This window comes from Sebastes fasciatus, chromosome 19 (assembly GCF_043250625.1).
Source record: "Sebastes fasciatus isolate fSebFas1 chromosome 19, fSebFas1.pri, whole genome shotgun sequence".
Classification (NCBI taxonomy): domain Eukaryota; kingdom Metazoa; phylum Chordata; class Actinopteri; order Perciformes; family Sebastidae; genus Sebastes; species Sebastes fasciatus.
In genome coordinates, this window is record NC_133813.1 from 26782955 (window position 1) to 26809915 (window position 26961).

Here is a 26961-nt window from a genome sequence, read left to right on the forward strand (position 1 = left end):
TACTCAGAAAGAAGTTTAAATACACAACAAGCTGAAACCAGCAAACTTTATTACATACTGCATGTCCTTTTTAGCAATACATCTACAGTATATCATCAACATCAGAATATATATATATATATATATATATGGCTCTGATCTCAAGGTACATAAATCACTCAAAGAAATACCCTGTTTGGACAAACAACCGATACAAAGTGCACAAATAAAGTTGGTTCAAGTCGACTGCATCACATTTACAGAACTGCTGTTGTGTTTTTAGAAAAAAAATAAAATATATATATATATTACATTCAAAAGAACCTTGGGAGGGTTTGTATTCATCATGGGACAGTATTAATTATCTCCTCTTCGTGCATCATATTAAAACACACACACACACAGCACAAACTGAAATAGAAACATATTTGGCACCATATTTTAGCATAGAACATAAAATATAACTTCACAACATTGTTAGTATACGGAGGTAATATTTGAGTTTGGCACATTTACAAGAACACTTAAAAAGTTCATGTTCATCCTACTTCTTAACGTGCTCAGTCTTCATAGAAACCCCACTGATAGCATGAATTCCTCAACATTAAAATGGTCTTTCTAAAACCTCACTCAGCTCCTGACTATGATAGGGATGTCGAGTCTGCTTAATGACAAGGAAAAGCTTCATTTCATCCTTGAAAAGTTCAAAATTGGTCGCAGTTCTTCAGCGCCACAATGAGTGATGTAAACAAATAAGTCGCATATGACTTCTGTAAACCCTTAAAGACATAATCATATATTGCACTCTAGAAGGAACCATACGTCCTTACTGCACAAAGGGGGTCGTCCTGGCCTGTTCAAACCATCTTGACAAACAAAAGGTTGGTATATAGATATAGAATTAATAAGGTATTCAGCAATACTATGTTTATTATAACATCTTGTGTATATTAACATTGATATATAGATTATTTCAACATTATGATATGAAAGATACATATTTATAAATTGCTATGAATATAGGCGGCCGCTTCTGTTGAACAGACGCGGCGCCAGGTATAACATAATAACTATTCTAGGATTATTTTCATCCAAACAAATACAAATAAATGCTTTCACAACGTGGCTCACGAGGGAAACCGGTGTGAAACTCCATAGTGGATAATGGATTGAAGCCTCCCATGCACAGAGAGGTTTCAATACAGGTCGAGACTGGTTTTCAAAACAGGCCAGCGGGAACCTTAAAAACCTCAGCATGCATGCTAAGTAAGTAGAACAGCAATCTGTGGTGAACAATAACTACATGATATAATGTCGATATCTGCGGTGCCACATTTAAAGAGTTATCTGAGGCTGCACTGAACATCAATCTGCCATAAAGAATGTCAACAAAGTATCACAACCTCTTATTTTCCAGCCTCTCAGCCTCCACACACATTACTTGCATCAACATATATATTAGATTCACATCAGTATTCTATCTTAAGAGCAGCAGAAACACACATATGCACTTGTATGGACAGAAAACAAGGAACGAACAATTCCTTCATTTCGTGGAATCTGTGTTGACCTTAGTCTGTGGTGGGGGCACAGTACTATGTGTTGAGATGTGAGCTAGTGAGCATATCCTGGGGGGGAACACTCCAGCTAATGTAATGTTTGTCAGAGTTTTATGCCTCAGGCTTGACTGGCAAGCTGCCCTGACTCCTTGGTAACTCCACTGTATCTTCCACAGATGTACCGAACCACCAATCAGAACCACCAACCCCTATTAGGAACAAATACGCAACACTAACTTTACATGTAAATAGCCTGGTTCCAAAAAAGACATGCAGGCAATGTCCACCATCACGGATGGCTAATTCACTAACAAGTTTAACAGCAAACAAGGAACCTTTCAGTCGAACTAAGGAGCCGTTTTATACTTCAAAACGCCAGCGGCATGCACTTTGCGCCAAAACAAAAAAGGCAAAAAAATGCCTGTAATCTTATTCATAACATAACTCCACGTTTGTCTATGCAAATTCACTCGACACTGGAATTGAGAAGCTCACAATATCCACAATCTGCAAGAAAAAAAGAAAGCTGCATCAAGCCATGCTCTAACTCTAAGTGTGATCACATCAACAATCTGTAATCTACAACACCCTGTTCTGGAACATCCCTTAAAGAAGAAGATGCTCTTCACTCTCTTTCACTCCCATCACAACTGTTCACTTTGACATCTCTGCTTCTACTCAACACTGCACTGACCACGCTGCACTGGTGTTCCTGTGTCCTTTAACTGAAAACTTATATGCACAACTGAAGTGACATTTTACCCACCAAGGGTGACGTCAAAAGAAAGAAGGTTTTGCACCCGAAATGTACAGCAATGACGGCGGTTCTCGCACTGAGACCACCGGGATATGACAATGCCGGCGCTGTCTGGACGGTGCAAACTGCAGCCACATGCAGTTGCAAGCATGTTTGTCTCCCTAAAGCTGCAGGGGACAGTAAGATGCCTGAACAGAGCCCTAAAGGGACCACGATTGAGCCAGAATGAAGCCTTAATGGTCAAAGAGCTGCCTGGTTGCCAAACCGTACCACCCTGTGGAGGCCGTCTAGAGGCCGGTGAGGTCCACGATCGCCTTGATGAAGATGGTGTCGTCGCGGATGTACGAGTTCTTGGCATCGAGCTTGGAGAGCGGGCAGAAGAGCGGACAGCCGCTGGCGATGTTCATCTCGCTCACCGGTCGCTGGAAGGACGAGGAAGTGACGTCAGGTCGAAAGGCGTCGATGATGTGCTCCCTGTTGCTCTGGTCCAGCAGCATCAGAGTCACCTGGGAATAAGAGATATGTAATAATAATAATAATAATAATAATAATATATAATATATAATATATAATAAGATACAGCAATTAAAAAAATAATGAAGCCAAGAACCAGGTATGGACGGGCCTGTGGCACACAAGCCATTCCCTGGACCTGAGCCTGCTCTGACTATGTACAGGTATGGATGAGGTGAACTACGTGACCATACTTGAATGGACACAGCCTGGTCTCATCTCACATTCATCACCATTTACTCTCTGATCTTTGGAGGATATTTATTAAGGCCGACTTTGCCTCTGAATTAAAAAAACTTATTTACTTTGTTTTGACAACGATGTGTTTCTATGATTTACCTATCGAAAGATAAAATAGTTAAATCCTAGTCTGTGATATTATAAATCATTTAAGCGCATTAATCCGTTAATCCAACTGATGGTATTTCATGTCTCACCGGTACCTTAAACAACACGCCACCACCTACGTAGGAACCTTTAACACAAGCCTGTTTTTGGTCTGAAAGTCTGTCGCAAATTTACTGTCAGAGGCTCCAAACTTTAACAGGGTAATTACTCGGACTACAGATGTAAATCTATATTATATACCATACATAATTTCTTTCTTCTTTTGTTTTCAGTCATTTAAGTTACTTTTGTAGTAGTAGTTTGTTTTATTGTCTGTCTCTCTGCTTGTATAACAGTGTTTTATTGATGTTTTATTTCTTATACTTAAAAGCCTAACCAGGAAAAATGTCTGCAAATGAGCTACGGCTAGAAGTCCTACGTATATACACTGCATCGGTTTTATTTAAATGTAAAAATGCCTCTAGTATGATGCCGTATTAGGGCCATTGTAGGTACAAAAATAAAAAAATTAATTATGGAACTGGGGGAGATGGGTAATATTCAGAAAAAAATACGTTCCGAGATTAAAGTCATAACTTTTCGAGAAAAACCCCCAGAAAAGGTGTGTTGGTTTTTGTGGAGGAACCACGTTGCTTCACCTCATCGCACCACAGACGCCGCCGCTTGCCGTGTATTATGCCTGCAGTGGATGACCCAATCAAATTATACTTTGCAGTCGGAGGAAATACTCATGATTTTAGCCCAGAATCGCCATATTATTATATTATTATAAGCATCCGGACTTTGAAGAGATGTTGCCGTGAACTGGGCCGATTCAGAACAGAACAATTTACTGATTGGATTTGTTTTCTCGTAAATTTACCACTTTAACTTCAGAGTTTTTTCTTGGAATATGACCTCCTTCCCCCAGCACCGTAATTATTATTTTTTGACCTACAATGGCCCTAATATGCCATCGTATTATATGTATCGTCCCTGTCAAATAAATGCATAAACAAATAAAAATGACTCAAAGTTGATCTGATATTAAGAGCCACTGAATAAGATCTGAAACAGTTTGACTGCTTTGACACGTGTCTGGAAAGCAATGGAGTGAAAACGAAAAAAGTTGGATTATTGTTTGAAGAGACACTTTTGGAGCTGCAGGAGAACATTCATCCCACAAGAGGAAGTGTGTATATGAGGAAATATTAAATATCTGGATGTTTGGATATTTAATGACTCATGAAAGATACATTTGGAAAATGTTCAACTCTTTTTACAAGATTAATTCTGTAAACAGATGAAAAATATAGTGCATATTGCACTGGATATGAGCATTTAATAGTTATTAAAAATACATCTACAAGCAGGAGGCCGATGTAGGAAAGAGAAAGGTAAAATCATGAAGGTTGTTGCATTTCTGTTCTCTTTCTGAGCAGAGAGCTCTCACAAAGTAACTTTATAATGCATCTTTCATTTAAAAACAGCCTTAAAATACATACTGCATGAGAACAAACACACTATTTACAGCATCTTGTTTTACCTCAGTAAATACGGACAAACGTAATTTGACAGTTTAGCAAACTCTTGGTGAATATTCTGTGTAGGTCTGTTACCTTCTGGTTGAAAGGCCATTTGAGCAGAGCATCACTCAGTCCCCTCATCACCACAAAGAACAAGGACAAGTGGCTGCCGCGCCCCGTCCCGTCTCCATTCAGATAGATCCGCAGACACATCTTATAGCCGTACTTACTGGTGTAGAAGGCTGAGAGGAAGAACATTCAGCTTTAGTCATATGCAGAGAGAACGAGGCGTCTAAACAGGATAACTTGGTATCTAGTCACCAGGACCTGACCCACGACCCAGGTCGGCTCGGCTCCAACAATATGCAGTCTAATGGAGTTGGGTCAGGTCCCGTTGTATGGACTCAGTTTATGTGTAATAACTGAGTGGATCTGCATGTACTTGATATTAACTGGTGCGTAATAATCATTGCAGTGTAGATATATACAGTATATCATAGATAAATGAAAAAATAAAATAGCAATTAAGTTCACAAAATGTCAGAAGAAAATGAAAAATGTCCATCCCAGCCTCGCAAAGCCTAAGGTCAGTCCAAAACCCAAAGACAACCAGCTCAACAGGATATACAGAGAAGAGCAGGAAGTCTTCACATTTGAGAGGCTAAAAACAGCATCCTCTGACATGAAAAATAACTTCTCTTATATTTAAATTGAATTCATTTCTACAGGTTGGATACAGGTAAGATTTGAACTGGTCTGTGTTGGACCTGTGAAGACCTCTAATCTGTATTAATGGGCTATGTTACCTGGTGAAAACATGGCAGGGGCTCGACCTGCGATGGCATCCTGTCTCTTCTTGGCGAAATCAGAGATCCTCCAGACGAAGACGCCGTCAAAGGTTGTGGCAGACATTTCCCTCAGCCGGCCCTCCATCTCAGCCACCGTCAGGTCCTTCAGCCCCACCGTCCTCTCCAGCTGTCGCACCTGGAAAACAAATGATCACTAATTCATTACTCTTTATTAAATCCAGACAATATTTGACATATAAAAAACTGAGAAGGCTTAAAGGCATGCCATATATTGATATTTCAAAATTTGTTGGGCTACTTAGAAATGTTATGCTTTACATGTTTTAATAAACATAGTTTTATGAAAACTAGGAAGAGACGTGAGGACAGAGGGGTTGAGGCACAGGCATTTAACAAAGGAGACATGACCTCGGAGTGTCATTTTAAAGCGGCGTTAATTAAATCTGACATGTGTTACAGCTGCATCAGCTGTCCATTGTTCTGTTATATCACTGTATTTTATGATCTCTGTCGCAGAGAAAAAAAAAATGTCCTTCAAGACGGAGCGCTGAGATCGATTTCCGGGCCACAAGCCAGAGAATCGAGGAGACGAGGAGGCACAAAATCAGGAGATGAGAAGAAGCAGAGTGAGTAAAGCTGTGGGCTACAACTCCAGCTCCGTGTCTTTAGACTAGATTCGTTTACATCTGGCAAACTGGCACCATTAAAACGCATGCCAAATGATCTAGTAGCAGTTCCTGTTTTCAATATACCCATGGATGTACAGACAACTATCACTGGATTACTTTAATACTGAAGAAAACTTCAAAACATGATGGTTTTCAGATTTGTTTCTATGATTTCTAAGCAAATTTATTGATGTTTATTCATGATGGACATCTGAGAAAAAGATATCCTCGGGAGGTGTACGTCACACTGAATCTAAACATATGTGTATCATCAGATTGATTTGTGTTCATTGGGTTCAGTTCCAGTCCTACCTTGTTGGTCAGAGCCTCGATCTTGTCCTGGTCCAGTTTGTGCTGACGGTTGCCGGCCTCCATGGTGGTGGCGAACCTCTCCACCTCTCTGTTCAGGACACACACCACATTTTCAAACGTGCCGGATTTGACTTCGAGCTCCGTACACCTGCGACCCAGCTCCACCACCTTGGTCTTCTCGCTGTGGAGCTGGAGCTCCAGCGCGGCGCCCACCGAGCTGGGCAGAGGCGTGAAGGAGGTAGACACAGACAGAGTGGGAGCCAGAGTGGGCAGCGGGGGGAGAGGAGCTGAAGCAGGTGGACCAGGGGGACCGGAGCAGGAGGATGAGGAGGAAGAGGAGGAGGCGGCGGCGGCGGCTCCCTGCACGGGAGGCCCAGAGGAGGTGGTGCTAAGCTGGGAGACTCTGGCCTCGAGCTCCCTGAGGGCCTGTTGGAGCTCCACCAGTTTGTGTCCGGCTAGTTCCAGTCCCTGGGGCTGCAGGCCCTCCATGCTCACCTTCATGCCCATGATGTAGTGCAGCAACAGGTTGAGGTGCTCGTAGGCGTAGGAGCGCTCGTGGTCATGAATCTTTTCCTTTTCCACCTACATAAAGGGAAGCGACAAGAGGAAAATGAAATAGAAACAATACCTGCATATAGTTTGATCAGCTGTATCGAGGACTGTGTGAACATTATCGGGCCCAGACGTGGACGAGGACGAGGACGAGGACGAGGACGAGGACAAGCTTCTTCCCCTCCTTCTCACTCTCAATGGCACCTGACATTTTTTAAGAAACCCACTACAGTAATCTCTCTATATATTATTATTATTATTATTAGTGTTTAATTTATTTACTTTTTTCCTTTTATTTATTAATAAATAACTATTAACACGGTGGTGCAGTGGTTAGCACTGGCGCCTCACAGCTAGAGGGTTGCAGGTTCGAATCCGGCTTGGGACCCTTCTGTGTGGAGTTTGCATGTTCTCCCCGTGTTAGCGTGGGTTTTCTCCGGGTACTCCGGTTTCCTCCCACAGTCCAAAGACATGCAGGTTAGGTTAATTGTGGACTCTAAATTGCCCGTAGGTGTGAGTGTGAGCGTGAATGGTTGTCTGTCTCTATGTGTCAGCCCTGCGATGGACTGGCGACCTGTCCAGGGTGTACCCTGCCTTCGCCCAATGTCAGCTGGGATCGGCTCCAGCCCCCCCCGCGACCCCTAACGGGATAAGCGGTTGCAGATGGATGGATGGATATTAATAATAATATTATTTATAATAAATATTATTAATATTATTCATTTATAAATTAATAAATAACAGAAAAAAGTTATAATATAATTATAAGCATTATATTTCTTTTCCTATCCTATTTATCATTTTTCTATTTTGTTAATCTTTTGACTTACTTTTTCTGTTACTACATATTAAGGTGCATTATGGATATTTTCTGTATATTGTCTATAATTAAAAAAAATATAACTTTATTTATCCTGAATTTAGAACCTGTTGTTGTTTGTGTTTTTGGTGTGAGTAGATGGATGTTTTGTGAGTGTTGTTGGGCAAAAACAAAATCTTTTCACAGTACAGTTAGTTACTGTTTAATCAGTTATTGGGGTGGGGTGGGGGGTTAAATCTTAAATTTAATTTTTATAAAAAACTCTCCCAGCCTCATAAATAGTATATTTGGACCCTACTCTTGACTAAGAAAAAACACAATTTATCTCAAAATAATAAAGCTATTTTATTATTTACATAATAAACCGTCAAATCAATGATAATGATGTGATGCCTGAGTCGCCTGGGTGAGTGTGTTTGAACATTCAGACAACCCTATGTGTGTGTGTGTGTGTGTGTGTGTGTGTGTGTGTGTGTGAATATATCAAAGTTATTATAAAGAAGACAATCAGGCTACTTACAGACATGTCACATCCCACCACATGAAATCGACACGGAGTTCTGAATTTGCTGCAGAACTTGATGTGATCCACATACTGAAAGATAAACAACACAAAGCAAACTGAGCATAGAGGCTTGATTAACAACATGTATAGCTGTAATATAATAAATAATGAATATATTTAAGATTCCTAAAAGACTCTTTCATCCATCTGGATGAACAGCTATTTAATCAAATGTTTTTTAACCCTGTTTATCAAGTGTTTTTTCCTAATCCAAATAAAGATGGAAGCCCAAAGGGAAGTTATACCAGCGCTGCCAGATGTACAATAATTATTGTATTTGCACAGTAATTTTGCCCTTTGTATGATGTACGATTAATGCCATAACGTATGATAATTTGAGCATTTTGTGACGGCTACAGTTGGTAGTTGGTTTTAGTCTGCGTCCTCTCATTGAATTCATTTCCAGATGGATCATACGTTTCTTTTCATACCGCCGGGGCACGATCTGGCAGGAAGTGATGACGAGCGGCTAGGGAGGAGCGTGCCTCTTAAATGGATGCTGAGATAATGATGCCACAGAGAGAAGAATGATACCAGCAGTCAGCTGCAGATGGTGTTCGCTCATTCAGTTATAATATCATAATGTACTGTACACCGCTATTTAATATACCCAAATACCCGGTTGTGTTTGTGTCAGCCATGTGGTCGAGGTAGGCGTGCACGTCGCTTTTGCCGACGAAATTGAGCGTGGCAACTGAGGTATGCGCCGGCAGAGATGCCTTTTAAAGGTCCCATATCGTGCTCATTTTCAGGTTCATACTTTCAGGTTCATTTTGTGTTTAAAAAAAAACTTTATTTTCCTCATACTGTCTGCCTGAATATACCTGTATTTACCCTCTGTCTGAAACGCTCCGTTTTAGTGCATTTCAACAGAACTTCAACAGAATTGCGTTGCCTGGCAACAGTTACTTCCTGTCAGCTGATGTCATTAACATACACTGCAACCAAGGCCTATATAAAAGGAGGCTGGGTCACGCGTCATATCTTCGGGGGTAAAACACATGCGCAGTAAAGTCTCGCCTGTACTCGCCGAATAGAGCCAATCGCAATGCACGACCGCAGCTTCTGTTACACTGCGCATGTGTTATACCCCATACCCCAAGACCCATGTCTGCCCGTGACCCAACCTCCTTTCCATAGGCCTTCCATAGGTGTAATGGTCTAAATATTGTATATTTGTGACATCACAAATGGACAGAAATCCTAAGTTTGTTTCAAACGCACAATTTCTGAATACGGGCTGTGTGTGTTTCTCTGTATATTGAGTGCGTCGATACTTTCACAGTATTTATAAAGCACTTAAACCTGCTTTATAATATAAAAGACATGAAAATCTCACTTTTTACAATATGGGACCTTTAAATGGCGTGCAGACTCTTTATTTATACGTGTAAGAAGTTACAAACAGTCCCTTTAAGGATTCTGGAAATACCTTCAAAGATTTCCAAGGAGACATTTTTCAGGAAAACTAAATAAGCTCTGTGACTTGAACGTAATGAAAATACAGGAAAGGCACACACTGGTAACAAGCAGCTACATGGGACCAACTGCGACCTTTGTCTACAGATTCACCTTTTCTCTGGGTATTTTTTTCTTGGCACAGCCCTCACAGATCATCGGGTACTTGGGACAGATCTCATCATGAGCCTGAAACAGAAAACCCACAGCAGTGTTAGTTTTAAAGAGCTGCTGTCCACCGGCTCAGACAGCCTGAGCTCCTCAGCTACTGTACATAGAAGCTTTAATAAATCATTTCTAACCTTGATGTTTTTGAAGTGAAATGGCTCCTTGCAGTACTTGCAGTTGAGTGTTCTCTCCGGGCACTCTCGCTCATTATGGCGCTCCAGCTCATTGAAGCGGATTCGTTCTTTACAGGAGGGGCAGGGGATGATCATGAACTCACACTTCCCCTCGTGGTTCAGCTGGAAGAAGGAGCTTTAAGTTGCTAACAGTACTGCTACCTAAAAACAAACAATCAAACTAAAATTTAAAGAAAAAAGAAACCTCACCTCGTAGTCTTTAATGCTGCCTTTCCAGGTGCAGTTTTCATTGATACAGACAGCCGAGAGGTTTTCAACTTCCCTTCGGACTGCGTTGTCAGGAAAAGCCTGAAAAAACAAGAGAGAACAAAAGGATTTAGTTTAACACCACCTCTGTTCCATTTTATAGATTATTTATGTTCAGCATATTCAAAACTTTCTCCAGCGCCACAAACTAGAAGCTCACGTGTTTTTAGGAGAGAAGAGCAGAAACATTTGTCCTTCATGTCTGCTCACAGAGAAAGCATGAGGTGTGAACAAGCCCTCAAAGCTCATTCAGTTCATTCAAATCCATTATAACTATTACTACTACTTCTTATTAAATGAAGACATTTCTCGTCCCGTTTATAGAGGAAGCAAGACTCGGTCAAAACCGGCTGGACCGTATATTGTCAGTATATAAGTGGTGTGTAACAATATATACATGTCGTGAAAGTTTTTCAGAGCTGAGATATTCCAGCCGTCATCACTGACGTTGTTGCTGCCGTATTTATTCCTAGATGGAGTGTTAATGGAGCAGCTACAATGTTAGCATAGCCTGGCACTAATCGATCCAAACTCCATTCAGAAAACAAGCATTTTAAAAGTTGTTTTCTTGTCGTCTTGCGGACAGACTTGACAAAGCATGAATTCAGACTTTTTACGAATCAGCATCATTATGTAGTTATTTCGGCATACTTTTGATCCGTTTACAACAACGTCGCTGCCGTATTTATGCCTAGATGACGTTATGTTGAGTGTTGATGGAGTAGCTACAATGTTAGCATAGCCTGGCATTGATCGATCCGAACTCCATTCAGAAAACAAGCATTTTAAAAGTTGTTTGCTTGTCGTGTTGCAGACAGACTTGACAAAGCATGAATTCAGACTTTTTACAAATCAACATCATTATGTCGTTATTTCTGCATCATTTTGATCCGTTTATTGTATTATTATTAATATTATTATTATTTTGGGTTCATCCCGCAGTAGCGACGTGTGGCTTGTAAGATACAGTCAGGAGGAAAGAGAGGCGAAAATTTGCTTTACGCTTGGTGTGAATGCACGGTAAAACAATACGAAGCACAACATAACATAACTTAAACATCATAAACAATAGCACATGGACAACAACAGCACGATGTAATGATACATTGAACCACTGACACGCTCCCCAGAAAACCTAAACACAGAACTGAACTCCGCCTTTTCATTTTGAAAGAGCAACGACCAATGAGGAAACTCCAACAGTCGGCTGACCAATCCTGTAACTTCATCACTCAGTCAGTCAGTCAGTGACAGACTTTAGCGTTTGTAAGGCTGGCCCTCTGTGATCCAGCCAAAAAGGGAAAGGCATAAAGACGTAGAGAGACTTTTAATTCATCACCGCTGTAAGAACTAATCTTCATGGTTCGTCAGATGCAGCGGAAACACAAACAGTAAAAGGGACTTTTATTTATATATATACTGGAAAAACAAAGTTCGGAAACTTGTGTTTGGTGGATTATTTCTCTGTTGTATCAATGCTAACTGGCATTGTATTTTACATGGTTGGAAAGCCTGTTTATTTACCTTCGAAATGATGTCCAACTTGTAAGGATCATGTATTTGTGGGATGAGCAGCACAGCTGATTATGTGGGAAGCGCCCAAGAGAAATTTGCCAAAATGCTCTGCCAATGGTAAAAAGTGTATTGTCATAAGGCTACCAGGAAGCCTGCAATGACTGCCCTTCACCGTCAGGCCCGTTGGCGCTGGTGTCGACAACACAGACAATGGAACCTGAACATGTGGGGGAATGTCATGTTCAGTGATGAGTCCAGGTTCTGTCTGCCAAAGTTGGATGGCAGGGTCAAAGTATGGAGACGACGCGGAGAACGCTATGCTGATTGTTGCACCGATGGAGTAACGGCTTTTGGTGGTCGGCATCTCCCTCACTGGCAAAACAAGGCGTGTCATCATTGAAGGCCATCTCAATGCAGGGAGATATCGGGATGAGATTCTGCAGCCAGTGGCGATCCCATATCTCCACAATCTGGGACCTAACTTCATCCTCCAAGATGACAACGCTCGCCCCCACAGAGCCAGGGTTATCACAGACTACCTCCACAATGTGGGAGTAGAGAGAATGGAACGGCCTGCCAAGAGTCCAGACCTCAACCCAATTCAACACTTGTAGGATCAGCTTGGGCGTGCTGTACGTGTTAGAGTGACCAACACAACCTCGTTGGCTGACCTGCAATGAATCCTGGTTGAGGAATGGAACGCCATCCCACAGCAACGTGTGACCAGGTTGGTGACCAGCATGAGGAGGAGGTGCCAGGCTGTTGTGGCTGCGTATGGATCTTCCACCGCTACTGAGGCTCCTGACGGTGTACTAAATGAATAAAGTGTAAAATTGCCAATATGTCTTGTTTGTTCCTTGTTACTGATAGAGAGTTCAATCATCCAATCCACCAAACAACTCAAAACAAGAGTCAACACCAACAGGAGAATACACTGTTTACCATTGACGGAGCATTTTGGCAAATTTTTCTTGGGCGCTACCCACATAATCAGCTGTGCTGCTCATCCCAAAAATGCATGATTCTTACAAGTTGGACATCATTGCGAAGGTAAATAAACAGGCTTTCCAACGATGTAAATTACAATACCAATTAGCATTGTAACAACAGAGAAATAATTGACCAAACACAAGTTTCCGAACTTTGTTTTTCCAGTTTATATATAAATTATATATAAATGTATAGTTTATAGTTATAGTTTAGTCCCTGTGGTTTCTTTGTACCTGGAGCTGTTTGGTCAGAAAGGGCTAAAAGTGAAGCATCCTGGTATTTTGTATAAATAGATATATACTATATATACATATATTGTGATGAGGTTGTTTCAAGTATCAAGAACTATACTGAAGTATACTTTTGAGGTACTTGTACTTTATTTGATCATTTCCATTTTATGCTAGTTTATACTTCTACTCCACTACAATTCAGAGGACTTTTACTGACAACTACAATTACTAGTTACTTTTCAGATTAAGACATTACATAAAAAATACAGATGTTAATCTTATTAAATACAGTGTATTGTTAAAGGGAAACTTTGCCTGCCGATTTGCAACCAGCTTTGTGTCTTTACAACATGGGTAGTATATGCAAATGAAGAATGTTTAACCCTCCACAAGCTCCCTGCTCATTTGCAAACAAAAGTAGTCCAGATGACACGTTTCTAACGAGGAGCCGCCGCTCTCTGTGGAGGCAGAAGTACAATCTGGAGTTGGAACAACAACCCAAAGTGTAACACTTTATCCGGCCGACTTTTGCTAACAAATGAGCAGAGAGCTCTAGGTGCTGGCAATATGTAGGGAAGTTAAACATTGTTCATTGTTCATACACTACCCACGTTGTAAAGAGTAAAGAGTTTCCCTTTAGGGGTTAAACCAGTGGCTCCCAACCTTCTTTAACTTGTAACCTCTTACAAAACAGCAGCATCTAGTTGAGGCTCCTTGTCTCATTTCAGATGTCTGTGAGTTGTTAGTAGTTTCACCAGAGAGACATTTCTCCTCTAAACTTCTCACCTGGTTTCATTTCAGTAACTGTTTCTTAGATCTGTGTAGCAGATCCTCTCCCAATAATCATCTCACGACCCCTCAGCCTTATCTGGTGACCCTTGGGAGGGCCCGACCCCTAGTTTGAGAACCTAACGAACTAACGAAACTACTGAACTGTATATAAAGTAGTTAAAGCCACCTCCACCTCCAGCAGCTCCAACAGTAAAAGGCTGCTCACACGTTGATGCATCAGTATTAAAAATCAAATAATTACATATAGAATAATATATCAGTCACAGGATGAATACCTTTACTACCTGTACTTGTACTACTACGTTTTGCTGATTAAACTTCTGGACTTTTACTACGTAGGATTTTGAATAAAGGACCTTACTTGTACCTCGAGCTGTCCTCAACCAAAGACACTCTTAGTTGACGAGTACTCATACTTGATTAGATGATTTCAGGGCCTATTAGTCAATTAGTGGACTAATCTGTGGTTCTGGTCTTAGTCCACTAAGATTCAGTCGTTTTCTAAATACTTGTTTCATGCTGAATGACTTATTACCAAGAAACGTATGAGCACATCTCTGGTAAACAGCAGATTTAAAGTGGTGCTTTTGTGTGATTCTTTGTGGAGAAACTCAGTTTCACAGATCTGTCGATTAAATCAACTCATCGATTAGTCGGCAACATCGTATCAGTTAGTCCACTAAGAAGTTCTTTGTTTTACAGATATTACTTCAGTTTCACAGATCTACAGAGCACTTTTAATCTGCTGTTTACCAGAGATGTGCTCAGAAGTTTCTTGGTAATAAAACATTCAGCATGAAAAAAGCATAAAAATACTGTATGACTAATAGACTAAATAAATCTTAGTGGACTCAGACCAAATCAACCGATAAGTCGACTAATGGACTAGGACAGGGGTCAGCAACCTGCGGCTCCGGAGCCACATGCGTCTCTTTAGCCCCTCTCCAGTGGCTCCCTGTGGATTTTTAAAAATGGAAATGAGGATTGGACGTGATGCGGTCATCGTGAGGAGTCGTTTTTTCGCCGACCTCCCGTCACCACCAGATACAATTTACAATTTAAAGTTACTTTTTGACCCAGGCTGGACTTTCTAAAGGTGGCTATCTATGTATGAACATGTCCGCTTCTGATCCAAACCAAGTTCAACGTGATGCCGTGGCTAGAACTCGCTCAGAGCTGAAGAAACTCCAGACCACTAGCATGGACGCTACAGCTAACGTTAGCCAGCATGGCGCCGCCACCTGTGAGGAGGAGGGCTTGGCTACTCTCCTCGCGCAGGATGTCACACAGAAAATCAGCGCCTTAATGGATCAGAAGTTTACCGAACTTCATCTGACTCTGGAAGGATTTAACAACCGTATCGAAGGCAACACCAAGCGCATAACGGAGGCTGAATCACGTATCTCAGATGCTGAAGACTTCGTGACTTCATTGTCTAACAAGATTACGGCTCTAGAAAAGGAAGTGAATACTCTCTCACAACGAGCCGAGGACAGCGAAAACCGCAGCCGCAGGGAGAACATCAGGATTATTGGTCTGAAGGAAGGCACGGAGGGACAACAACCAACTTCATTTTTCGAATCATGGCTCCCCAAACTACTGGGTTTGCAAACCAAACGAGGGACGATTAAAATCGACAGAGCGCACAGATCCCTCGGCCCTCAGAAGGAAAAGTATACAAGACCGGTGATCATCAAGCTGCACAATTTCTGCGACAAACAGAGGGTCATGGCTGCAGTCAAGGAAAAAGAGAAGCTTCTGTACAACGGAAACCAAATCTACATTCGCCAGGACCTCTCGGTCCAGGTGAGGCAGACCCGACGGGAGTTCAATGATGTTTGCCAGCGTCTTATCATGCGAGGGATACGCTTCCAGATGCGCTTTCCAGCCAGCCTGTGCTTTTCGTACAACAACCAGGACTACACTTTCAAGTCTCCACGCAAGGCTTGGGAGTTTGTGAAGGACTGGGACAAATGAAAAACTTGGTCAGGTACAACTCCATCTCTTTTCCTGCTCTCTGTGGGATGGGGACATGAAGGAATATTTTGAACTAGTTTAGGGCGACTCAGCAGTCTCTTGTACATATTCTAAGCTTCATACACCCGAACATTATACACGTTTCCTATACATCCATGAGCGCACACACACATTCACATTAGCTGGTTGTAGAACCCTGCATTACGCACATGCACACAATTACGCACGTAAATAGTCCCGTAGGCTACAGCCGAGCGCGCGCTCTGGCAGATACAGACACTCTTTATAATATACCCAGCTCTCACGTGTTATTTATATTCTGTTTTGAGAAAATAACGGGGTCAATACTTTGTTTTAAAACGGTCATTGCATTTCTTTTTTGTGTGTGAATAATTTAATGGACTGGATAAAGTCAAGGCTGACCTCAGTTTATTATGATCTTGGCCCTTGATAACGTCTTTTTCAGTTCATGTGGTGTTTCTGCCATACATAATCTCTCCTTTTGACAACTGCCTGTTCTTTTTGAGTTGCATAATTAAGACCTTTAAAATGCTGAGTCGCCCACCACCTTTTATCTTTATCTTTTTTTTTTTATCGCCACACTAATAAGTTGTTGCCTCTAATGATTTATTTTTTTTGTGTAACACTGGAATGAGTAATAATTAGTATAGCCCTATACTGTTGGACAACTGTACTTTTCAAGGTGGTAGGTGGCGGGAGGGTGACAGAAGCTGATCTGGATCTTTAGGGGTAAGTTATGGGATCTAGATTTCTCTCCTGGTTTGGTGGAATGTTACTTCTCAGCTTCACGCACCCAAATGTGTTCACCATTTGTGATTTTTGTTGTGTTTTCTTTGGGAAAGTGTTCGATAGGCTCCAGCTGTCAGGCTTTGTTTTTGAGGGTAATGTTTTGTGTTTTATTTTTTGTTATCCTGTTCCATTGTTTTCAGTTTTCTCATGTAATAAGATGTCCTCTCTCTCATGTAAGACTAGATCTTATCAGACTTCTCATCTTAGTTTGGGTTTTGTAAACCCATTTGCAAATATGCTTCCACCCATTTACCTTGTTAGTGGTTGTACTTATGAGTGATCTCAAAATTACCTCGCTAAATGTTAAAGGTTTAAACCATGTCGTCAAGCGCCAAAAGATTCTTACTTTACTAAAAAAGGAGAAGTGCCACATCGCCTTCTTACAGGAAACCCACCTGTCCGATCTGGAACATATTAAATTACGTAGAAATTGGGTTGGGCAGGTTTTTTATTCCTCCTTTAAATCCAACAGTCGAGGTGTGGCTATTCTCTTACATCGCAGCCTTCCTTTTACATTGGATAGAACAGTAACCGATAAAGAAGGGCGTTATGTGCTTATTTCCGGATACATCTATGGAGAGCACATTTTACTGGGTTGCATTTACGCCCCCAATATATATGAATCTACCTTTTTTCCCAAACTTCTGGCAGACATGTCTGACTTTTCTACCTCCTTTACTTTGATAGGTGGTGACTTTAATTGTACCCCTGACTCTACTGTCGATCAATCTCCTCCTAGGCCTATTCCTTCTCGCAAAAGTCTTAAACTGGCTGAATTTTGTACTGACTTGGACTTGAATGATGCATGGAGAGTTCTTAACCCAACAGGCCGGGACTATACCTTCTTCTCTAAGCCTCACCAGTCCTTCTCTAGAATTGATTTTTTCCTTTCTTCCAGGACACTTTTAGATAGAATTAAAGACTGTATTATAGGAAGTCAGACTATATCTGACCACGCCCCTATCAGCGTAACCATTGGTCCCCCGTATAAAGACCCCTCTTGTAGACACTGGCGCCTGAGCCCTTCCTTATTAAGCAGCCCACCCTTTGTTGATTTCCTTAGTAAAGAACTTAAACAATTCCTTGCTGAGAATAAATCACCTGAAGTGAGTTCTACTACTTTGTGGGAGGCAGCTAAGGCTTACCTTCGTGGGGCTATCATATCCTACACATACGCACAAAAGAAAAAGGCTCTCAAAACCCAGTTAGAGTTGGAGAAGAAAATTAAGGAGTTGGAGGGAGAATTTAAAAGTTCTCCATTCAGGTCCATTGGGGAACAGTTGGATGCTACGCGTTCTGCTTTAAATCAACTGTTAACAAAGAATGCAGAGTCTTCAATATTTTTTGCAAAACATAGGCTCTATGAATCAGGTAATAAACCAGGTCGCCTGCTGGCCCGTCTGGCCAAGGGGGGGAGCGGTTCAACCTCAATATCGGCGCTCCAAGACACCAATGGAGTTAGATGTCACAAATCTACTGAAATAAATAAAATTATGAAGGTCTTTTATCAGAAATTATATTCATCAGATGGTCTCACCTCTGAGGAGACAAGGGGAAGATTCCTTGACAAAATAAAATTACCAACTCTCTCAGATGACCAAAAGGAAGGCTTATGCAAACCAATCACAGAGGAGGAGGTTCTGGAAACTATTCGGGTACTTAAAGGAGGGAAGGCGGCAGGGCCTGATGGGTACTGCCCAGAATTTTATAAAAAACTAGGGAATATCATAGTAAGCCCTCTTACAGACATGTATAGAGATTCTTTTGAAAATGGCTGCCTCCCCTCAACTCTTAATCTAGCTAATATCTCCCTTATTCTGAAGAAGGGCAAACCCCCCGACCTATGTGGCTCCTATAGGCCTATTAGCCTTATCCCGGTAGAAAATAAGTTGCTTACTAAACTACTTGCTAGGAGGTTAGAATTGCTTCTGCCCTGTATTATTAATCCTGACCAGACGGGTTTTGTTCATGGTACTCACATACAAACATTAGACGGCTGTTGAATATTATCCAATTTACTAACCATTTTAAAAAGAAGGCCCTCGCCATTTCTTTAGATGCCGAAAAGGCGTTCGATAGAGTTGAGTGGCACTATCTATATGACGTCCTTGAGAGGTTTGGTTTGGGGGGGGATTTCCTTAAGTGGATCCAAACTATTTACCACTCCCCCACGGCCTGTATTATAACTAATGGTCTGCGCTCGGGCTCCTTCCCTTTGGAAAGGTCCACACGCCAGGGCTGCCCTCTAAGCCCTCTGCTCTTCGCCATCGCTCTCGAGCCGTTGGCAGAAGCCATTAGATGCCATGGAGATGTGAGGGGTATAGCTGTTAAGGGTACCACTCACAAAATTGCGTTATATGCTGACGACATCCTTTTATTCCTTACCTCTCCTGAAACTTCTGTTCCCACCATCCTAGCAATAATAAACGAATTTAGCTATATCTCAGGCTACAAGATAAACTTTAGCAAATCCGAGGCTATGCCCCTGGGCAGCTTCAGTGATACCAGCATGTTAGTAAATTTCCCTTTCAAGTGGTCCACTGCTGGTTTCACGTACCTAGGTCTAAAAATATCGCCAGATAACCATGACTTATGGAAATTTAACTTTGCCCCTGTACTTAATACAGTGAAACAAGATCTGATTCGGTGGCATGATCTTCCGCTTTCACTTATTGGTCGTGTTAGCCTGATAAAGATGAACGTACTCCCTCGACTTCTATACCCTCTACAAATGTTGCCACTGCGCATCTCCAAAAAAGTTAATAAAGACTTGGAGAGATCCTTTTCAAAATGTATTTGGCACGGTAAAAGGCCGAGACAAAAGTTTAGTTCTCTGCAGTTGCCCAAAGAAAAGGGTGGTTTAGCGGTACCCAACATGCTCTTTTACAACTGGGCCTGTCACATTCGTACTCTTTGGACTTGGTTACACTCATATCTTAGGCTCGAAACTTGTGTAGACTCTTGGGCGTGCTCCCCTGAGTCCCTGTGGAGTTTGGTGACATGTGGACCGGAAAAAATTAAAATGAACATTAAGAATAACCCTTTAATTATCAACTCTATTAAAGTGTGGCGGGAGATCTCCGATTACATGGATAGACGAGGTGTCAAATCCATGCTGTCTCCCATCTGTAATAATCAGGAATTTTTACCAGGCTTGAGGCTTTCTTTATTCCACTCATGGCGTGACAAAGGGATTCATGTGATAGGGGACATGTTTGAGGTTAATACCTTGATGTCCTTTCAGCAGCTTCAAGACAAATTTAATCTCCCTAAAGATCACTTTTTTGCATATCTACAATTAAGGCATTTTGTTAATACACTTGTAAAGCCTACAGAGGACATTTCCATCTATAGTGAGGCAGAAAAGTTTATCCGTGAGCAGAAGGGTTTTAAGCACGGAATATCCCGTTTCTATTCTGTACTTTACTCTCAGGATAAATATGACACGACCAAATTATCACGCAAATGGGAGGGTGACCTGGGTAATGACTACAATGAGGAAGACTGGCGGGAGGCAGTGCACCTGGTGCAATCAACCTTCACTTGCAACAGGCTTGCGGAGATTCAATATAAAATATTACATAGGCTCCATATAGCCCCTGTTACCCTCCACAAAATATCTCGAACCATCTCTCCCATTTGCGGTAAGTGTAACACAGACCTTGGGTCCCATTACCATTACTTTTGGGGGTGCAATCGGATTGCTAGATACTGGAATCACGTAGCCCGAGAACTGAGCGGGATCTTTAAGACTACAATAAGAAAGGATCCAGGGTTATTTTTACTGGGTTTGCCCTCTAAAGTAGTTTCTCTCTCTCTCGAGAAATCAGTACAAATTGCTGGACAAACTTCTACTCCTTGCTCGTAAATGCATCCTGCTAAAATGGGTGAAAGACACTCCACCCACAGTAACTTTCTGGTACAGGGAGATCTTCAACGTACTGCCACATGAAAGGATGAGTGCAGTCCTTAGGGGTGTTGAGGGCTCATTTATTAAGATCTGGAACCCTGTCCTGGACTATATACCATCAGAGCTCAAACACACTCTGTTGAAAGGCCAATACCCTTCAGGGTGGAAGCAAATTATGCCTAGTGCCACGTAAAACATAAAATATATTTCTAGGATCACCGTTTACCATTCATGAGAGTCTGAGGACAATATACTTTACTCTATGAGATACTATCTGCTATTCTTATTGTCTTCTTTTTTCTTTTTTTTTTTTATGTATTTATTTTTATGTATGGGTATGTAGGTATATGTGTATGTATATGTAGGTATGTATGTGTATATATGTATATATATATATATTTATTTTTACGGTCAGTTTAACCACTGTTATTTTATGTAAAATGTCCCTTTTCACCCATTTTTATAATTCATTTATTTTTATTTATTGGTTTTGGGGGAGGGTGGGGGGGTCTGACTATAGAATAACTGTTGAACATAACATTGCTGTGAGCCTTCTGTTCTGAAAATAATAAAAATATGTTGAAAAAAAAAAAAATGGAAATGAATAACTGTTTTTTGTTTACATTTTTATTTATCATTGTTGTAGGTCTATGGTACGACGGTACGCCGTAATATTAGGGCCACATTGAGGGGAAAAAATTGTCTGAGATTTCGAGAATAAAGTCAGAAGTTTAAGAGAAAAGAAGTCGGAGTATTATGAGAATAAAGTCAATATTATAAAGTTGTAATTTTACGTTATTTTATTTTTTTCTTGTAAAGTTATGACTTAATTCTCATAATATTACAACTTTTTTCTCGTAAAGTTATGACTTATCTCGTAACATTATGACTTTTTTCTCATAATATTCTGACTTTATTCTTGAAATCTCAGGTGTTTTTTTCCTCAATGTGGTCCTAATACTCCGTAGTACATTTGCACTTTGGCCCTCACTGCATTAGACTTATATACTATATACTTAGACGATAAACTGTGTTACCTTCATCACAATGATCGCATGTTTTGTGGCTTCAGACAGATTTTTTTTTTTTTTTTTAATTTTTCCTAAAATGTCTCTTTTGATAGTAAAGGTTGCTGACTCCTGGACTAAGAGGAGGCAGCCCTGCTGTTAGTGGAGTATTTTTACATTGTTGTATTGGTAGTTTGACCTCCTCTGTGGCTCTGCTAAAGTCTTCATTAACACACAGCTTTAATGAGGCCCTGGAGACATTTGTAACTAGTGGTTAGTGTACTAAGGACTTGTAGTATATTATATGTACAGTATATAGTAAATCCTTAAATGCAGATACAACATGTCCGACTTTTTATTCCTTGTTTAACTAAACCGCTGAAAAACAAAGTCACAAAGTGTAAAGCACTTGTTTTTCAGCGGTGTTATTTAGATAAAGTTATTAGTATACGTACATGCAGATTTTAATGATATCTTTGGACTGTTGGTCACTACTTTCTGACATTTTACCGACCGAACGAGTCATTGATCAACAGAGAGAATGAGCCCTAATTCAGAGTGCTGTGATTAAAATACGACTGGAGCCGCCGTGGTACCAATTACTGTATGTGGCATAAGTCATATCAAGAAATTTACTTTAAAGGTTCCATATTGTAAAAAGTGAGATTTTCATGTCTTTTATATTATAAAGCAGGTTTAAGTGATATATAAATACTGTAAAAGTATCAAAACACTCAATATACGGAGAAATACACACAGCCCGTATTCAGAAACTGTGCATTTGAAACAAGCCATTAGGATTTCTGTCCATTTGTGATGTCACAAATCTACGATATTTAGACCATTTCACAGTTTTAAACGTAAACATTCTAAATGTGTCCCAGTTTATTTCCTGTTGCAGTGTATGTAAATGACATCAGCTGACAGGATGTAAAGATGGACCCAAGCTGTTGCCTAGCAACACAATTCTGTTGCCATTCTGTTGAAATGCGCTAAAACGTAGCGTATCAGACAGAGGGTAAATACGGGTATATTCAGATAGACAGTATGAGGAAAATTAAGTTTTTTTTAACATTAAAGCATGTAAACATGTTCTAGTAGAAACACAAAATACAAACATGAACATGAAAATGAGCATGATATGTCCCCTTTAATTGAACAAAACTCTTCTTGAGTGGATGATAAGGCATTAATACTCACACATCCTGGTTTCAAAATCGATGTAGGATCCTCAAAAATATCCTCTTTAATGCAGGCGCTGCATTTCTGGGGTCCATTACTGCAATAAAACAACATTATACTCTGATACACTGCAAATCATCATCAACATATGCATACATCAGATACCCAGTGGTGGAAAGTACATTTACTCAAGTACTGGACAATTTTGAGGTACTTGTACTCTGCCTGCATTCAAAATCTTACTTCAAATACAGATATATAATCAGCAAAATGTAGTAGTGGAAAGTAACAAAATACATACTGTATATTTATGTACTACTTTCAGGTACTTGCACTTTACTTAAGTATTTCTATTTTCGGTTACTTACTACTTTTACTGCACTACATTTATTTGATAACTTTAGTTACTTTTCAGATTAGATTATTAATACAAAATAGAATGAATAAATAAATATTCTGAAGTATATAAACATTTATCAGCTGCAACATTCAAGTGATACTTACACATAATTCTGCATAATATGTACTTTTACTTTTGGTACTTTAAGTACATTTTGATGCTAATACTTATGTACTTTTACTTAAGTAACATTTTGTATGCAGGACCTTTACTTTTAACAGAGTATTTCTACGTTGTAGTATTGCTACTTTTCTCTTAAGTAAAAGATCTGAGTACTTCTTCCACCACTGCAGATACCCCCAAAAATACAATAATTTGTATTTTGAAATGATCCATTCTGCGTAATGAATACTTTTACTTCTGGTACTTTAAGTATATTTCAATGCTAATACTTATGTACTTTGAATGCATGACTTTTACTTGTAACTGAGTATTTCCACACTGATGTATTGATACTTTTCACTCAAGTAAAAGATCAAAGTACTTCTTCCATCCAAAGATACAAAAATATGATATATACTTTATTATTTTGAAATGATCCATTCTGCATAATGAGTACTTTTACTTCTGGTACTTTAAGTATATTTCAATGCTAATACTTATGTACTTTGAATGCATGACTTTTACTTGTAACTGAGTATTTCTACACGGTAGTATTGCTACTTTTCACTCAAGTACAATATGCTGTGTTCTGAAATTGCTCATTCTGTATAATGAGTACTTTTACTTCTGGTACTTTCAGTGTATTTTGATGCTGATATTTCTGTACTTTGAGTTAAGTAAATTAGTGAATGCATGACTTTTTTCAGTAAATTTCAATGCTAATACTTATGTACTTTGAATGCAGGACTTTCCCTTGTAACTGAGTATTTCTACACTGAAGTATTGCTACTTTTCACTCAAGTACAATATGTTGTATTCTGAAATGGGTCATTCCGCATAATGAGTAAGTAATGACTGAGTGATGCTGATACTTCTGTACTTTTAGTTAAGTAAATCAGTGAATGCGTGACTTTTACTTGCAGTACTGTGGTATTACTACTTGTACTTCCTCCACCAGTGCAGTAGTCCCTCCCAGTCACCTCACAGTCCTGTTGAAGCAGTAGGAACAGAAGCGATGTCCACACTGGGCTTGGAACGGCCGTCTCAGGATGTTGTGGCAGCAGTTGCACAGGTGTTTGTCCTCCAGCTTGTTGCCCAGGATCTTCTTGGGGAACCCGGGTTTATTGCTCTCCATGGAGGAGGGGGGGGACGGCTCCTGGGTGGCCATGGTGTCTGTTCATACGTCACACCTGGAGGGGGGGGAGAAGAAGAAGAAAAGGAAGAAGAAGGAGAAGATGAATATGTGCTGGCTCTGCTGGTAGCTGCTGTGATGTGAGGCCAGCTGAGAGGCCCACAGCCTTTGTTTACATCCGTGTCTCCTTGTGGAGCTCCTCTCTCTCTCTCCTCTCTCTCTTCTCTAGCCGGTAACGATGCTGACACACCGCTCATCCATTGTCTCTGCTCAGCTTCCTTGTCGCTGTTGCTAAGCTATCAGCATCCTTGGAGTCAGAAGTGGTACCCATCCGTACCAAGGCACGCCGCCACGCCCCTTCCAGCCCTGAAGCTAGCGGGCTGAGAGAGGCTGACAGACAGCGGCTAGCAGCTGGAGGATGGAGGAGAGGAGAGGAGAAGCTGTTCAATCACCACAGTTCACTCACTCACACACACTTACCCGCGCTTCTTCACTCTAGGCTGGCATCGCGTGCACAGGCTGTGGAATCACCTCTCCCGGTCGCAGGTCGTCGCTCGCGCAGTGTTCCCGCTCTCACCTGTGCTTCTCTTGTCGGAGGTGTTTGGTTCAACGTTAGCCACATAATAGAGATGTGCTCCCACCAAAGCGACGGCTGTTATTGTCCAGTATCGCCATTACACTCTCAGACTGGCTGTTACGTCATGCGGGGGGCTGCACGCGGGTTGATAGGCAGACGAGATGGGGAGGCGCGCGACTCATTGGTTCAAAGCGCACGAGGGGGCGGGGAGGCTTTGTTGTGGAATCAACAGATTCTCATATAAAGGAACATTACACACTCTTTAATATGTTTAATCTCTATTTCATACAGTGTGTGTGTGTGTGTGTGTGTGTGTGTGTGTGTGTGTGTGTGCGTGCGTGTGTGCGTGTGTGTGTGTTGTATCATATCAACCATCATAGTCTTTATGGACACAATAACTGAACATGTGTAAAATAAGAATAGAACCTAACTAAAGTAGATTTAGCAGTACTACTCCAGTACTGTACTCAAGTGTACTGTACTACTGTACTCAAGTGCAATGTTGTACTACAGTACTTTACTGGAGTATTTCCATTTGACTTTATACTTCTGATATTGATCTTTGCCCTGTTGGCTTTTTTAAAGTTTTCTTTATTTTTATTTTTATCTATTTACTTTTCATTTATTTGATGTTTTTCTTTTCTTTTTTTAATTTTTTTTATCCATATTTGATTTGATTTGATTTTGTTACAAGAGAAAAAAAGGAAATATATATATATATATAACAAACAAAAAAAACTTCTCAACTGGCCGGGCATGGGCCATGCTGCCTCACCACCAACTGGGCTCGTCCTCCATCTCCTCTCTCCTCCCTCCAGTGATAACTGTCTATGGATAGAAAAGGGCCAAAGCCCTGAGCTATCAACCAGGCTCCCAAATTTACGTTACGTTACTTTATACTTCTACTTCACAACATCTCAGAGGGAAATAATCTACTTTTTACTCCACTACAGATTCAGTTTATTGATACAAAATATAATAAACAAATCTATTGTCATGTATTATTATTATTATTATAGATTAGCTACCCAGCAGTATATAAAGTAAATTATTAAAGGGACAGTCAGCGTCCTGTTGCTTCACCAGATATAACTTTATTATATAACTTTATAATATAACTTTATTATAAAGCTTTGAGTTTCTGTTGTAGTCTGAGTCGTGGTGGCGGCTGGACGTTTGTTGGCGTTAGCGGATTCCATTTATAACCAAACGTTATAGCTACGTCGAAGGCACTCTTGAGCACGCATCACGTCACATCCGTTGGATTTTCCCAGAAAAAGAAGCTCATGTCAGGTTCTTCACATTAAAAGCAGTCTACAGGCTGAGAGAGGAAACCCAGAAAGAAGGTGCGGAAGGTCTCTTTTTTAGGTTAGGTTACAACCTGTTCACACATTGGCAATAAAAAGCCACTAAAAAAACATTTATACGTGTAAAGTTACATACAGTCCCTTTAAAATTAGAGAAATTATGTACACATATATATACTGTAAATATATATGCATTGTAATAAATGAAACTAGCCAACAGTACAGACTTCTAGTCAGGTGGAAGTTGGGTGAAGTTAATGCTGGTAATTATATGGTGTCACGTGTACTAATAAGAAGAATAACAAGGAAACAGGTACTATAAAACCAACAGAAAGGAGACTACACCACACTCTGTCTGCCCTGAGAAGAGGTGAACTTAACACCGGTATGACTTTAAGATTTTACATACGAAAGTTATGAAATATGATGCATTTTTATCGATTAAACTACCAGAAAACATATAAATAATATATAAATATATAACACAGACAGGATGCACTCTGCATAATGAGTACTACATTATTCTGATAATATGTACTTTTATTTAAGTAATGCAGGACTTTTCCCTGTAATG

At 40.5% G+C, this 26961-nt stretch overlaps 1 protein-coding gene across 1 annotated transcript; it reads right to left on the reverse strand.

Annotated features, from left to right (window-relative positions):
- Positions 1-264: 264 nt before the first annotated feature.
- Positions 265-25228, reverse strand: LOC141757046 (TNF receptor-associated factor 2-like). Its single transcript, XM_074617205.1, has 11 exons — positions 24984-25228; positions 24352-24561; positions 22888-22966; positions 10397-10495; positions 10148-10309; positions 9960-10034; positions 8343-8417; positions 6451-7032; positions 5468-5645; positions 4755-4903; positions 265-2801 (listed from the first exon to the last, which is right to left on the reverse strand). Exons 2-11 carry the CDS (start codon positions 24537-24539, stop codon positions 2583-2585), a joined length of 1806 nt encoding a protein of 601 aa, XP_074473306.1. The 5' UTR covers positions 24540-24561; positions 24984-25228; the 3' UTR covers positions 265-2582.
- Positions 25229-26961: the final 1733 nt, after the last annotated feature.

Coding starts and splice junctions, on each gene's coding strand:
- LOC141757046 (XM_074617205.1), bottom strand. CDS start 24,539: ATGGCCACCCAGGAGCCGTCCCCCCCCTCCTCCATGGAGAGCAATAAA. Junction 7,033..8,342: donor TGGTGGGATGTGACATGTCT/GTAAGTAGCCTG, acceptor CCCTTTATGTAG/GTGGAAAAGGAAAAGATTCA. Junction 2,802..4,754: donor AATGGCCTTTCAACCAGAAG/GTAACAGACCTA, acceptor TCTTATTCCCAG/GTGACTCTGATGCTGCTGGA.